This window comes from Rhinoderma darwinii, chromosome 10 (assembly GCF_050947455.1).
Source record: "Rhinoderma darwinii isolate aRhiDar2 chromosome 10, aRhiDar2.hap1, whole genome shotgun sequence".
NCBI classification, from domain to species: Eukaryota; Metazoa; Chordata; class Amphibia; order Anura; family Rhinodermatidae; genus Rhinoderma; species Rhinoderma darwinii.
In genome coordinates this window covers 4,091,684-4,108,580 of record NC_134696.1, presented here as the reverse complement: position 1 = coordinate 4,108,580, position 16,897 = coordinate 4,091,684, and the positions used below count along the sequence as shown (strand labels likewise).

The 16,897-nt window shown below is 45.6% G+C and overlaps 1 protein-coding gene across 3 annotated transcripts in view; it reads left to right on the top strand.

The window, feature by feature from the left end:
- The window catches only part of JHY (junctional cadherin complex regulator), a 53,872-nt gene that overhangs the window by 19,560 nt on the left and 17,415 nt on the right, over positions 1-16,897 (top strand). For all 3 annotated transcript variants that reach the window (XR_012850924.1, XR_012850925.1, XM_075840620.1), the window contains exons 3-5: positions 520-964; positions 4,812-5,197; positions 6,457-6,676. Coding sequence is in view for 1 of the 3 variants with exons in the window: in XM_075840620.1 (XP_075696735.1) it covers positions 520-964; positions 4,812-5,197; positions 6,457-6,676 (1,051 nt within the window). In the remaining 2 variants the exon portion in view is untranslated. The remainder of the gene's footprint in view (positions 1-519; positions 965-4,811; positions 5,198-6,456; positions 6,677-16,897) is intronic.

The following is a 16,897-nucleotide window of genomic DNA, read 5'->3' as shown; positions in this document are numbered from 1 at the left end:
GGAACAGAACGCCGTGTTTCCCATTGAAATCAATGGGCAGTTGTTTGTAGGCGTTTTCTTCCGATTTTTCAGCCATTTTTTGGGCCGTTTACGGGCCGAAAACACTACGTGTGCGCATACCCTAAAAAACGCACCGTGGATCACTTTCTGTCCTGAAAAATACTGCAGCGTGTACATGAGAGTCCCTGAAATCTCGTTGACTATGCTCGTACTGTATTACGACTAGGATTTGACGCACGCAAAACCGCACGTAATCAGCATCGTGTGCATTGACCCTTAAGAAACAGGAGGCGTCCTGACTCTAAGTGGCCAATAAGGAGCGGGCTCACGTCTTCTGGCTCCTCGATTGTTACTCTGGGGCCCCAGTGATCAGATTCAATCTTTCTTAGGATATTATACACATTCTCATATTGGTTTTGGCTACAGGTTCCCTTTAAGTATTTATAAGTTTACTCGAGAATAAAATTCCAGAAATATTTGGATCACTTCGGTCTAATCTCTTTATGACATTCCCTTTAGGCCACAAGATATCCGCACATCCTATTCTGAATTAAGATACGACCCTGACTGGAGGAAGCACCAAAACCTGCTCCACACGTCTGACCTGGATGAGGAGGAATCTCTAGACGTGACCTCTAGTGACTCGGAGCAACGTTCACCTGATGAAACGACCCCGGACCCCGCAGAGGACAGGAGGAGCGCGGACGGTCACCCGTTCTGGAGGCCTCTCACTAATGTGTCCTCCAAGAAGATCTCAGCTACAAGAAAACCTGAAGAAAGTGGCCGGACGAGAAGACCTGGAGCCCCCCGGGACACGGCGGATAAGAAGAAGGTCACAGCGCAGGAGGCATCGAAACAGGACATTATAGAAAAGAACAAGGTCACTTTGGGGGTGCGCAAACCGAAACCCCACTCTTACCTTCACTTACACAAAAAGAAAATAGACGAAAGTCAATGTGGACAGGTAAGACCCCCAGGACTGGCAGTGGTCCTCGTTCTGTCGGTGAATGGTTGTGTGCACCTTCATGCAACTTTTCCTAAATGAATAATGAGAATTGAACGACCTCCTCACAAACTTCTACAAAGATCAGATTGTTCTGGCAGCGAGAGAAAGAGAAGGGGAGATTTGAGTATTGCCAAGTGTTGAATTGGCCTTCAGCTAAAGACTTGAGGAATCTGGGACTGGTTGCTGCAGCGAGCTGCCCGACACCAACATATAAAATGCTGACACTGTAAGGCCCTGTTCACACAAAGTATTTTGACAAGCTTTTTGGAGTGGAAACCGCTCCGCAAAACTCGTCAAAAAACGGTTGAATATGCCTCCCATTGATTTCAATGGGATGCGGGGGCGGTTTTCTCCCGCGAGCAGTAAAACCGCCTCGCAGGAGATAGAAGGGACATGCTCTATCTTCGCGCGTTTACGCCTCTGACCTCCCATTGACATCAATGGAAGGCAGAGAGAGCGTATTTTGCTGAGTTTTTTGCCCGTAGCACTCAATGGCTGCGGGCGAAAAACACAGCGAAATTCGCGGCAAACGGCGTGCAGGAAGGACAAAATCTCCCTCAAAATCCCAAACGGAATTTTAAGGCAGTATTTTCCTCCTGCAAAAAACTCAGTGTGAACACAGCTTAAGGCTATGTTCGCACGCAGAGTCAAAAACGTCTCAAAATGCGGAGCTGTATTCAAGAGAAAACAGCTCCTGATTTTCAGAAGTTTTTTGTGCCACCCGCGATTTTCGCAGCGTTTTTTTACGGCCGTTTTTGGAGCTTTTTTCAATAGTCTATGGAAAACGGCTCCAAAAACATCCAAAGAAGTGTTCTGCACTTTTTCACGGACGTTTTTTTACGCGTAATAAAACGCAGCAAAAAACGCTCCGTCGGAACAGAATGGGCAGGTGTTTGGAGGCATTCTGCTTCCGATTTTTTGGCCAATTTTTCGGCCGTTTAAGGCCCGAAAAACGGCTGAAAATAGGCTGTGTGAACACGCACAGCATTCACAGCAATTTACCTGTACCTGAAGATGGGGTCTGACATGACCAGCCCTCCCCAGAGAACCATGCCCCCTGACTCTTCTGTCATCTATCTACAGTGTCCATTGTCAGTGCTTGCTTATCTTGGCTCACGCAGCACTACAGACCAGACATTACCCTTCTGAATACTAGGACTGATGAGGAAATGGCATTCAATCACTGTAGACCAGGAGTCAGCAACCTCCGGCCCTCCAGCTGTGACTATAGCTCCCAGCATGCTTTGACTTGCCAAAGGCTTTAATAGTCTAGCCAAAGGCTGTCAGGGCATGCTGGGAATTGTAGTTTTACAGCAGCTGCTGTGCTGAAAGTTGCTGACCTCTGCTGTAGGCTATATATTGTGACTTATTATGGTGCCCCTTTAATATAGTAGGATATAAAACCTTGAAAGAATCAGGACCATGATGCATTGCAGTAGAGCGGGGCATTTAAAGGAGAACTAAATGTCCAACAAACTTCTGACATGTCAGAAGTTTTGATTGGTCGGGGTCCGAGCACTGAGACCGCCACCAATCTCTAAAACGAAGCGGCAGAAGTTCCCGTGTGAGCGCTCAGCTTCCACCTGAGCGAGGAGAACTTTGTACAATGCGGGGGAAGGGAAGTGACAACCGCTCTGAACCCATTTCTGCCTGCGGTTGTCACTTTTCTAGTTTTCCCGCATTTACCAGATTTTCTAGTAATAACCCCGTAAATGCCGATTACTGAGCACCAAAGACGCACAAGCGTCTACATCGCCTGCCACGGTGCAAATATCCCACAAGTCCCTTACAAACGACGTAATAAATCCCCTACAAAGCCGACGCAGCTTAATGAATCCACTCCCGACATTCATCTTCCAAATTTGTGCCAAATTTCCAGAGAGCCCGAATTCCGCCAAAGCATAATTGTTTCCTTCACCCCGCCAAGTGCATTTGTGGGTTTGTTTTTTCGGGCTCCTGATACTCTCCATAATATGAACTTTTTAGTGTTTTCCTATTGTCTAAGAACCTTATGTTTCTTTGAGAGACAGAACGACAAGTAGACGAGCAATCTCACTCTCCGCGCTCCTTGCCAGTTGCTTTCCTACCTACAACATCACTTCAAAGGCAGGAACATAATGTACCATTTTTTAATGGCCCTAGACCGAGGCACTCAGACTGTATGTGCACTGCGGCTCGGCTCGGTATAAACACCTCATCCAGATTGTCTGCGCTGCTACAATAGTAGCCAAATGCAATTCGAGAAGAACAAGTCTTTGATGTCCCGGCTCCTGAGGCCGTTTCCTAGTCTGGGATAATGACACGACATGATTGCGCTCTTTGTTGTACCTTTTCTGTAGAGAAGCAATTATGGGCCTCAATTTAACAGAATAGACATTACACAGCTTATGATGCTCAAAATGCAATTTCATTTGATCATTTTCTCAATTTGATTGGTATTAATAGAACAGTTCACAAACAGGCAAGCAGAGGTTGTGTCCCGCTCCTCTATTCAAAGCGCTAATGCAGAAGTATGTATCATGTGCCCCGCAAACCACATCTCTACTGATACAATGTGTCTTCCCAAACCACACAAGCTCAGGGGGGACAATAGGACCGACCAGGGTGGGAGGGGAGGGGGTGTTTTTGCATTTCGGGTCACATAGATTGCTCAGGCCGGGAACCGCTGAATGTATAATAGCTGCTAATTGTCTGGAGGCCACAACCTGATCACCAGTGATGGGACTGGTGGGGGTGATCCCAGAGGAAAGTTCATCAAAAAGTGCTGCGGATACGCTGGAAATGTGGCAAGATTCCCGACACACCTGCAAAGCCTTTAGGCCGTGTTCACACAGTGCAGAATTGCTGCAGATTTTGCATGTATTTTTTTTTAAACTGGAAACGGAACCGAAACAGAAGAAATATATAAAGATAGGTCTGATAGGTCTGATCACCTGGATCCAATTCTGGTTTTGACTTCAAAAACACATGCAAAGTTTGCAGCGAATCTGCACTGTGTGAACAAGGCCATAAAAGGTTCTCCAGGATTAGAAGAACGTGAACAGGAACTGCTTTCCTACCAAATCAGGGCCACAGGTTGGATGTGGTCTTGTATCTCCACCCTATTCACTTCAATGGAGCTGAGATGCAATACCAGGCACAACCAATAGACAAGTGTGGCGCTGTTTTTGGAAGAATGTGTTTCTAATTCTGCACAACCTCTTTAACTTTGGGTGGGACCCCAGGTCATCATTAGTTGACCCTCTTCTTAAATATCAAGCTCCACCGGAGTCCAGAAAACATGAGAGCATTTTTCTCTAGAATGAAACATTTACCTGGAAGTTTTAGTCGTCCTCGTGACTTTTGATATTTTGTTTGGCTCTTTCTGCGTTATTTTAGTCCCCTACGTGGGTAACAAGTGATGGGTGACCCCCACAATGGCCTCCTAGGCTACGGACCGCACATAAATCTGCAGTTATGGAGAACTGGGTGAGAACCACAATGGGCACCGTGATGGGGGACCTAAGTGATCGTCACCAGCATCAAGATCACTCAGAAGTAGCTGAATAAAGCATGATAGGACTATTGTTTATTGTAAGAAATCACTAACCGCTCATCGGCCGACTCTAATCTAATGCATATGGTTGTCCAGGATTAGAGAAACATGGCGGCTTTCATCCAGAAACCGCGCCGCGCCTGTCCACGAACCCGACCGTAGTTGTAGCGTCCGCCGCAGTAATTATCACTTAGAAGACACTTTACTATTTGTATTGATTTAGGGTTTTTTGTAACCTGATTTTAATATAATTCATTGAATTTTTTCTAGAGCGATGGGAGGTCGGATGTGCAGCCCGTGGGGGACGCGACGCATCCGAGCAAAGAAGCGAAATTACCGGAAGCCATAAAAGAATCCGGATCAGCCTTAAACCTGGCGGGTGCTTCATCCGACACCAATGCTTTACAATGGGACAAGATGGCGGACTTCTCCGGGGAGTACGGCTACGAATATATGACCATCGCTTCTTATCAGGATAGATATAGGGATTTTCTGAAAAGTTTGGTTGGTCCCTATTCTTCACAAGAACATCTCCAGATCCATAATGAAGAGTCGTATTACCAGAATATCGGACCCCCAGATATGAGACACGGCCGTCATATTGTGGAGACCATGGGGGGAGCACAAGACCCAATGGAGAAGTATAAGTGCCCCAGGTGAGGAGAAACGTCACGTATTACTGCGGATACACGGTGTTCTGTCTCGTGCAGGATCTGAGGGGGGTGGGCACGAGATCATCCACGTCATGCTCTAGTTTTAGGAAATCTCCCCATTTGTGTTTCAGTTCCTCACTATTTTAAAAATCTCTTCATTGCTGTCAGTGAATGGAAACGTGCTAATATCCAGCAGACATTAGTGCACGGCTCATTACAAGAGAACGTTCTGTTACACTGTAACAAGCCCAGCACCTGTGTTATTTCTACATAAACAAGACAAGATTTTTACCACTGGATGTAGATAGTAGGGTTTTTTCTCTCTCTTTATTCACTGACAGCAAGCAGATGTCTTGAAAATGGTGAGGAATTGAAACACAAAGCATGTATGAAAGTTGCAGAACTTTTCATTATAAGTAAATAAATCTTTGAGGGTATGTTCACACGGCCTGTTTTCAGCCGTTTTTCGGGCCGTAAACGCCACAAAAAAATGGTTAAAAATACGGGGGCTGAACCGCCTCCAAACATCTGCCCGTTGATTTCAATGGGAAAACCGGTATTTCGTTCCCACGGGGAAAAAAACGCCCCGTAAAAAAGTGCATGTCACTTCTTGAGCAGTTTTGAGCATATTGTTGCATAAAAAATGGCTGAAAATCAGAGGCTTTCCCTTTAAAACCGCTCCGTATTTTCAGCCGTTTTTACTTTAGTGTGTGAATAAGGCCTGACGGGTTGTCCAGGGTCAGTCATGGCTTCTTTCTTCCAAAATCAGCACCGCAGCATTCACTGTAATGGAGTTCAGGTGCAATACCAGACACAACCACGGACAGGTGTGGGGCCCATTCTGGAAGAAAACCGACATATGCTGTTAATTCTGGACAACCCCCTTTAACTTTTTTTTTTTTTAACATAAAACAGGAAAACCCCTTTATCATCAGCACGTTGGGTCCCAATAAATCTCCGCTATTTCCTACCATGGGGTCTCCAAGCTCCGGGGTCCTCATACAAAACCGGTGCCGTCTATAATACTGGTGTCCCCTCATATGTGGTCGAACGGCTATTAATCCCCATCATGCACCAGGTCCTGGTTGAAATTGCCACCCCCATATTTACCCCCCGGGTGTCTCCCTTCTTATCACGGTTTACATGACCCTATCAGAGTCACCGTGGAGAACGGATCCAGTAATTGGTCACATACGTCAGGTGATGATTGGATACAATAAAGCGATTATCATAATGACACTTTTTTTTATTTTTGCATTGAGGTTGTCTCTGATTGGTGCCCAGACCCAGCCGGAACCCCCCGGAATCACCTATAACAACGTCTTCATACCCAGCCAGATGACTCCGCCGACATACGCACCAACCGCGAAATCCACTAAATCCAACAGCGAACTGGAATCCGGCGCCACGAATAAAAGTAGCAATGAAAGAACCAGAACGTGTCCTTCAGGGGTGAGGAGGATGGAGGAAAAACATCAAAAGGTAAAATCCAAGAAAGTGTATAAACCCCGGCTGTGCGTAATTACTGTATACACCGAAAGCTGTGATGTCATCACGTCGATGCTGAGCTCAGTCTATTGTATTGGACTGAGATTGTCTTGGGCTCCAGGCTGTGATTAGTGATGTCACCACCACCGGCTCTGTGATGTCACACCGAGTGACGTCAGCATCCATTAAAAAAAAAAAGCTTTGGGCGAGGGTCCACTTTTGGGATCTGTGTTCTTCATGGGGTATAAGGAGGGTCTTTGGCGCTGTCTGACTGCCCAAAAGGTCAGTCTGCCTCCTAGGCCCCATGCACACGACCGTATTTTTCATCCGTAATTATGAACCGTAACTACGAACCCATTCATTTCTATGGCATATATTTACGGGAAGGTGTCCGTGCCGTAGAAACTTTCTGAAAATAATAGGACATGTCCTTTTTTATTTTACGGACCGTGGTCCCATAATTTATAATGGGAGCAAGGCTCGGAAATGCGTCCGGCTGTCCGCGCCCTTAATTACGGTCATGTGCATGGTGCCTTAGTTTTATTTATTTTGCCAATGTTGCTCAGATTATGGAGGGGGAGGGGGACTGTGCAGGGTCACAGCCGTAGGTAAGGGTATGGGGGTCACCGGTGCGGGGCCCTCCTTTCACGGGTATGTTCGTGTTTGCGCGCTCCATAAGGTTCAGGCACGAGTACAATGCGGTTCTAGGACAAGTCGTCGTCTTCCACCGCTCATCACCAGCAACATTCGGTCTTAAGTAGCTCATATACCGACACAATGAGACGTCCGTGATAAATCCAAGTACACTTCACGTTAACGACGCCTGCAGCTCCGCGCCCGGCGTCCTGTCATGACCCGCTGAACACGGGGGCATTCTGCTTCATTTCTGACATGATGAATAAACCAAAGTAACAGCACAGAAGAATCTGATCCATCCAGAATACAGAGGAGCAGCAGGGACCTGCCTATGAATGGGCTCCAGACCGATACATTTTACCTGCACTGATACATTGTGGCAAACTGACAGATTTGTGCTGCTGATGTCTCATGTAGGCTACGTTCACACAGGGCGGATACGCTGCGTAAAAATACCCATGGTATTCGCCCTGGATGCCGCCGGGAATTCTGGAATTCCAAAATGTGGTGCAGTTTGTCGGCCACAGTGGAAAACCGCACGTAAAAAAAAAGTCTATACTTACCCGTAGCGGTGGCGACACGTCCCTCGGACATCCTGCAGCCCTCCTTTCTGGGACGACGTTTCATCCCATGTAACCGTTGCAGCCTGTGATTGGCTGCAGGAGTCATATGGGATGTAACGATGTCCCCGGAGGCCGGGCTGGACGCAGCAGCAGAGAGATCTGGGTAAGTATGGCCTTTTTTTTTCTCTGAGTTGCGTTTTTTTTTTTGCAGCGGAATCCGCTATGAGCAACATCTGCGCTCATGTGTGTGAATGAGATCTGTTCAAATCCGCAGTATTTACGCTACGTGTGGACTTACCCCTAGACTGATACATTGTAACAAACTCGGACGACACTGATGACACCAGCTGTTTGTTGCATCATCCTCATTTAGGCCTCATTCACACATGAATACGTGTTCAGTATTTTGCATTGTTTTTTTGTTTTTGTTTTTTTTAAGCCTAAATCAATGTAAATGCAAAAAGAATAAAAATAAAAGACACAAACATTTTTCTTTGACACTTTTTGGGTTTATTCACACGTTGCGGTCTTCTGGCGGTTTTTGTGAAGTTTGTGGCCAAAGTCGCCATACAGCAGCAACGTGTCAATACCCCATTTGTGTGTTTAGGATCCACTGGTGATGCAGAAAACTGACCAAATCTGCACTGTGTGAAAGTGGGCTTACAGAAGGTGCCACAGGTCTCGCTTGAAGCTCCTGGGCCCCAATGCAAAATCTGTACCAGGGACCCTCACCCATCATGTGCCATTTGTTCACCAGACCAGTGTTATGTGGCAGGGGGAAGTTTGGGTTCCCTCAGTGTCTGGGCTCAGCTGCTACTTCTGTGGCCCCCATACAGTGGTGCAACTGAGGGTGGGGCGTTAGCGGATCAAAGGGCAACAAGCCGGGGCTAGGACTGCAAACAGAATCTTTTAGCGGGTTATCACTTTACCCTACAGCTGTGGCACTAGACATGAGGCTACTGGCGTGTCATGAATCACCAGGGCAAAACCGTCACACCCTGGTGTCCGAGGGGGCTCAAACGCCCAATGCCGCGGCAGTGTTATAAATGAGACCTGCTACAGAGGGGGTACAGGAGCCTCGAATTACACGGCACAAGTCCCCGTGTAGCTCTGGACTTTACCCCATCCTTTTATTTTACATAGGAAACCCCAGTGATGTCATCAGCCGGGGTCTCCTCCATGATGATCAGGATCCCTGCACTGTATGACCAGAAATTATTATTCGATAGCAATAGTTTTTTATTGCATTTTAAAGGTTTTGTTTTTTTATTGCGTTTCTTAAAGTTAGAAATAAAAAAAATAAAAAATATTTTAAGCCAAAAATTATGGCGGAAAAAAATAAAATCGTTTTCATGAAAAAAAAAAAAAAAAAGTGCCTTCATCTTCCAACGTTGGATGTGGGATATAAATAGGAGACATTAGAGTAACTTGCGGCCTGCGCCACATCTCTCCGCGCCGACATTATCGCTATTAACTCCTCGCCAGCCTGAGTAATGAGATGATAGCCCCATCATCTGCAGCGTTGTGATCACACACCGGAGATTAGAAGACGGCAGCGACCGTAATACTCCACTACTAATACTCCGCAGATGATGTTATCAGCCAAACGGCTTTACCGAGCTCCGGTGCACACATTTCTGGGAGTTTTATGTGTTCAGATGGAGGAGAGGGACACAGGAAAAATGGGAATGATATGAAGGCGCCGCTGCCGAGGGCCGGTCCATAGAGTTTTACAAAAAAACATTCAACACAAGCTGAACAGCTTCGATACATTTTACCTGCACTGATACATTGTAACAAACTATCAGGACAGGAGAAAGATTTGTGCTGCTGATGTGTTTAGATCACAGAGATTGTCTAGACTGGACACAACTGTAACGAGCTCTCAGCTGTGAGAAGTATTAGGTCAGGGTGGATTTAAGCATCTGGATGTAAACAAGAATGTTTCTACTCATTGACCACAAGCAGAGATCTTGAAAATGGTGAGACATTGAAACAGAGTATATTATACAAGGATTAAGCTTTATTTACATAAGACTTGATGACGTTTTCAACATGTGGCTTATTCTGTGTTTTTAGTGATGCCCTTGCTCCTTAGCAGGTGATTATATAATGGTATTTTGATGTAGACTATTGCTCCTCAGCGTGTGACCATACTAATATACTACCATGTAGAGAGTTGCTCCTCAGCGTGTGACCATACTAATATACTACCATGTAGAGAGCTGCTCCTCAGCGTGTGACCGTACTAATATACTACCATGTAGAGAGTTGCTCCTCAGCGTGTGACCGTACTAATATACTACAATGTAGAGAGCTGCTCCTCAGCGTGTCACCATACTAATATACTACCATGTAGAGAGCTGCTCCTCAGCGTGTGACCATACTAATATACTACCATGTAGAGAGCTGCTCCTCAGCGTGTCACCATACTAATATACTACCATGTAGAGTTGCTCCTCAGCGTGTGACCATACTAATATACTACCATGTAGAGAGCTGCTCCTCAGCGTGTGACCATACTAATATACTACCATGTAGAGAGCTGCTCCTCAGCGTGTCACCATACTAATATACTACCATGTAGAGAGCTGCTCCTCAGCGTGTGACCATACTAATATACTACCATGTAGAGAGCTGCTCCTCAGCGTGTCACCATACTAATATACTACCATGTAGAGAGCTGCTCCTCAGCGTGTGACCATACTAATATACTACCATGTAGAGAGCTGCTCCTCAGCGTGTCACCATACTAATATACTACCATGTAGAGTTGCTCCTCAGCGTGTGACCATACTAATATACTACCATGTAGAGAGCTGCTCCTCAGCGTGTGACCATACTAATATACTACCATGTAGAGAGCTGCTCCTCAGCGTGTGACCATACTAATATACTACCATGTAGAGAGCTGCTCCTCAGCGTGTGACCATACTAATATACTACCATGTAGAGAGCTGCTCCTCAGCGTGTGACCATACTAATATACTACCATGTAGAGAGTTGCTCCTCAGCGTGTGACCGTACTAATATACTACAATGTAGAGAGCTGCTCCTCAGCGTGTGACCATACTAATATACTACCATGTAGAGAGTTGCTCCTCAGCGTGTGACCATACTAATATACTACCATGTAGAGAGTTGCTCCTCAGCGTGTGACCATACTAATATACTACCATGTAGAGAGCTGCTCCTCAGCGTGTGACCGTACTAATATACTACCATGTAGAGAGTTGCTCCTCAGCGTGTGACCGTACTAATATACTACCATGTAGAGAGCTGCTCCTCAGCGTGTGACCATACTAATATACTACCATGTAGAGAGCTGCTCCTCAGCGTGTCACCATACTAATATACTACCATGTAGAGAGTTGCTCCTCAGCGTGTGACCATACTAATATACTACCATGTAGAGAGCTGCTCCTCAGCGTGTGACCATACTAATATACTACCATGTAGAGAGCTGCTCCTCAGCGTGTGACCGTACTAATATACTACCATGTAGAGAGTTGCTCCTCAGACTGTGACCGTACTAATATACTACCATGTAGAGAGCTGCTCCTCAGCGTGTGACCATACTAATATACTACCATGTAGAGAGTTGCTCCTCAGACTGTGACCGTACTAATATACTACCATGTAGAGAGCTGCTCCTCAGCGTGTGACCGTACTAATATACTACCATGTAGAGAGCTGCTCCTCAGCATGTCACCATACTAATATACTACCATGTAGAGAGCTGCTCCTCAGCGTGTGACCATACTAATATACTACCATGTAGAGAGCTGCTCCTCAGCGTGTCACCATACTAATATACTACCATGTAGAGAGCTGCTCCTCAGCGTGTCACCATACTAATATACTACCATGTAGAGAGCTGCTCCTCAGCGTGTCACCATACTAATATACTACCATGTAGAGAGCTGCTCCTCAGCGTGTGACCGTACTAATATACTACCATGTAGAGAGTTGCTCCTCAGCGTGTGACCATACTAATATACTACCATGTAGAGAGCTGCTCCTCAGCGTGTCACCATACTAATATACTACCATGTAGAGAGCTGCTCCTCAGCGTGTCACCATACTGATATACTACCATGTAGAGAGCTGCTCCTCAGCGTGTGACCATACTAATATACTACCATGTAGAGAGCTGCTCCTCAGCGTGTGACCATACTAATATACTACCATGTAGAGAGCTGCTCCTCAGCGTGTGACCATACTAATATAATACCATGTAGAGAGTTGCTCCTCAGCGTGTGACCATACTAATATACTACCATGTAGAGAGTTGCTCCTGAGCATGTGACCATACTAATATACTACCATGTAGAGAGTTGCTCCTCAGCGTGTGACCATACTAATATACTACCATGTAGAGAGTTGCTCCTCAGCGTGTGACCATACTAATATACTACCATGTAGAGAGTTGCTCCTCAGTATGTGACCATACTAATATACTACCATGTAGAGAGTTGCTCCTCAGCATGTGACCATACTAATATACTACCATGTAGAGAGTTGCTCCTCAGCGTGTGACCATACTAATATACTACCATGTAGAGAGTTGCTCCTCAGTATGTGACCATACTAATATACTACCATGTAGAGAGTTGCTCCTCAGCATGTGACCATACTAATATACTACCATGTAGAGAGTTGCTCCTCAGCGTGTGACCGTACTAATATACTACCATGTAGAGAGTTGCTGCTCAGCGTGTGACCGTACTAATATACTACCATGTAGAGAGTTGCTCCTCAGCGTGTGACCGTACTAATATACTACCATGTAGAGAGTTGCTCCTCAGACTGTGACCGTACTAATATACTACCATGTAGAGAGCTGCTCCTCAGCGTGTGACCATACTAATATACTACCATGTAGAGAGCTGCTCCTCAGCGTGTCACCATACTAATATACTACCATGTAGAGAGCTGCTCCTCAGCGTGTGACCATACTAATATACTACCATGTAGAGAGCTGCTCCTCAGCGTGTCACCATACTAATATACTACCATGTAGAGAGCTGCTCCTCAGCGTGTGACCATACTAATATACTACCATGTAGAGAGCTGCTCCTCAGCGTGTCACCATACTAATATACTACCATGTAGAGTTGCTCCTCAGCGTGTGACCATACTAATATACTACCATGTAGAGAGCTGCTCCTCAGCGTGTGACCATACTAATATACTACCATGTAGAGAGCTGCTCCTCAGCGTGTGACCATACTAATATACTACCATGTAGAGAGCTGCTCCTCAGCGTGTGACCATACTAATATACTACCATGTAGAGAGCTGCTCCTCAGCGTGTGACCATACTAATATACTACCATGTAGAGAGTTGCTCCTCAGCGTGTGACCGTACTAATATACTACAATGTAGAGAGCTGCTCCTCAGCGTGTGACCATACTAATATACTACCATGTAGAGAGTTGCTCCTCAGCGTGTGACCATACTAATATACTACCATGTAGAGAGTTGCTCCTCAGCGTGTGACCATACTAATATACTACCATGTAGAGAGCTGCTCCTCAGCGTGTGACCGTACTAATATACTACCATGTAGAGAGTTGCTCCTCAGCGTGTGACCGTACTAATATACTACCATGTAGAGAGCTGCTCCTCAGCGTGTGACCATACTAATATACTACCATGTAGAGAGCTGCTCCTCAGCGTGTCACCATACTAATATACTACCATGTAGAGAGTTGCTCCTCAGCGTGTGACCATACTAATATACTACCATGTAGAGAGCTGCTCCTCAGCGTGTGACCATACTAATATACTACCATGTAGAGAGCTGCTCCTCAGCGTGTGACCGTACTAATATACTACCATGTAGAGAGTTGCTCCTCAGACTGTGACCGTACTAATATACTACCATGTAGAGAGCTGCTCCTCAGCGTGTGACCATACTAATATACTACCATGTAGAGAGTTGCTCCTCAGACTGTGACCGTACTAATATACTACCATGTAGAGAGCTGCTCCTCAGCGTGTGACCGTACTAATATACTACCATGTAGAGAGCTGCTCCTCAGCATGTCACCATACTAATATACTACCATGTAGAGAGCTGCTCCTCAGCGTGTGACCATACTAATATACTACCATGTAGAGAGCTGCTCCTCAGCGTGTCACCATACTAATATACTACCATGTAGAGAGCTGCTCCTCAGCGTGTCACCATACTAATATACTACCATGTAGAGAGCTGCTCCTCAGCGTGTCACCATACTAATATACTACCATGTAGAGAGCTGCTCCTCAGCGTGTGACCGTACTAATATACTACCATGTAGAGAGTTGCTCCTCAGCGTGTGACCATACTAATATACTACCATGTAGAGAGCTGCTCCTCAGCGTGTCACCATACTAATATACTACCATGTAGAGAGCTGCTCCTCAGCGTGTCACCATACTGATATACTACCATGTAGAGAGCTGCTCCTCAGCGTGTGACCATACTAATATACTACCATGTAGAGAGCTGCTCCTCAGCGTGTGACCATACTAATATACTACCATGTAGAGAGCTGCTCCTCAGCGTGTGACCATACTAATATAATACCATGTAGAGAGTTGCTCCTCAGCGTGTGACCATACTAATATACTACCATGTAGAGAGTTGCTCCTGAGCATGTGACCATACTAATATACTACCATGTAGAGAGTTGCTCCTCAGCGTGTGACCATACTAATATACTACCATGTAGAGAGTTGCTCCTCAGCGTGTGACCATACTAATATACTACCATGTAGAGAGTTGCTCCTCAGTATGTGACCATACTAATATACTACCATGTAGAGAGTTGCTCCTCAGCATGTGACCATACTAATATACTACCATGTAGAGAGTTGCTCCTCAGCGTGTGACCATACTAATATACTACCATGTAGAGAGTTGCTCCTCAGTATGTGACCATACTAATATACTACCATGTAGAGAGTTGCTCCTCAGCATGTGACCATACTAATATACTACCATGTAGAGAGTTGCTCCTCAGCGTGTGACCGTACTAATATACTACCATGTAGAGAGTTGCTGCTCAGCGTGTGACCGTACTAATATACTACCATGTAGAGAGTTGCTCCTCAGCGTGTGACCGTACTAATATACTACCATGTAGAGAGTTGCTCCTCAGACTGTGACCGTACTAATATACTACCATGTAGAGAGCTGCTCCTCAGCGTGTGACCATACTAATATACTACCATGTAGAGAGTTGCTCCTCAGACTGTGACCATACTAATATACTACCATGTAGAGAGCTGCTCCTCAGCGTGTGACCATACTAATATACTACCATGTAGAGAGCTGCTCCTCAGCGTGTGACCATACTAATATACTACCATGTAGAGAGCTGCTCCTCAGCGTGTCACCATACTAATATACTACCATGTAGAGAGTTGCTCCTCAGACTGTGACCATACTAATATACTACCATGTAGAGAGTTGCTCCTCAGCGTGTGACCATACTAATATACTACCATGTAGAGAGCTGCTCCTCAGCGTGTCACCATACTAATATACTACCATGTAGAGAGCTGCTCCTCAGCGTGTCACCATACTAATATACTACCATGTAGAGAGCTGCTCCTCAGCGTGTCACCATACTAATATACTACCATGTAGAGAGCTGGTCCTCAGCGTGTCACCATACTAATATACTACCATGTAGAGAGCTGCTCCTCAGCGTGTGACCGTACTAATATACTACCATGTAGAGAGTTGCTCCTCAGCGTGTGACCATACTAATATACTACCATGTAGAGAGTTGCTCCTCGGCGTGTGACCATACTAATATACTACCATGTAGAGAGTTGCTCCTCGGCGTGTGACCATACTAATATACTACCATGTAGAGAGCTGCTCCTCAGCGTGTGACCATACTAATATACTACCATGTAGAGAGTTGCTCCTCAGCGTGTGACCATACTAATATACTACCATGTAGAGAGCTGCTCCTCAGCGTGACCATGCTAATATACTACCATGTAGAGAGCTGCTCCTCAGCGTGTGACCATACTAATATACTACCATGTAGAGAGCTGCTCCTCAGCGTGTGACCATACTAATATAATACCATGTAGAGAGTTGCTCCTCAGCGTGTGACCATACTAATATACTACCATGTAGAGAGTTGCTCCTGAGCATGTGACCATACTAATATACTACCATGTAGAGAGTTGCTCCTCAGCGTGTGACCATACTAATATACTACCATGTAGAGAGTTGCTCCTCAGCGTGTGACCATACTAATATACTACCATGTAGAGAGTTGCTCCTCAGCATGTGACCATACTAATATACTACCATGTAGAGAGTTGCTCCTCAGCGTGTGACCATACTAATATACTACCATGTAGAGAGTTGCTCCTCAGTGTGTGACCATACTAATATACTACCATGTAGAGAGTTGCTCCTCAGCGTGTGACCGTACTAATATACTACCATGTAGAGAGTTGCTCCTCAGCGTGTGACCGTACTAATATACTACCATGTAGAGAGTTGCTCCTCAGCGTGTGACCGTACTAATATACTACCATGTAGAGAGTTGCTCCTCAGACTGTGACCGTACTAATATACTACCATGTAGAGAGCTGCTCCTCAGCGTGTGACCGTACTAATATACTACCATGTAGAGAGTTGCTCCTCAGACTGTGACCGTACTAATATACTACCATGTAGAGAGCTGCTCCTCAGCGTGTGACCGTACTAATATACTACCATGTAGAGAGCTGCTCCTCAGCGTGTGACCGTACTAATATACTACAATGTAGAGAGTTGCTCCTCAGCGTGTGACCATACTAATATACTACCATGTAGAGAGCTGCTCCTCAGCGTGTCACCATACTAATATACTACCATGTAGAGAGCTGCTCCTCAGCGTGTGACCATACTAATATACTACCATGTAGAGAGCTGCTCCTCAGCGTGTGACCATACTAATATACTACCATGTAGAGAGCTGCTCCTCAGCGTGTGACCATACTAATATACTACCA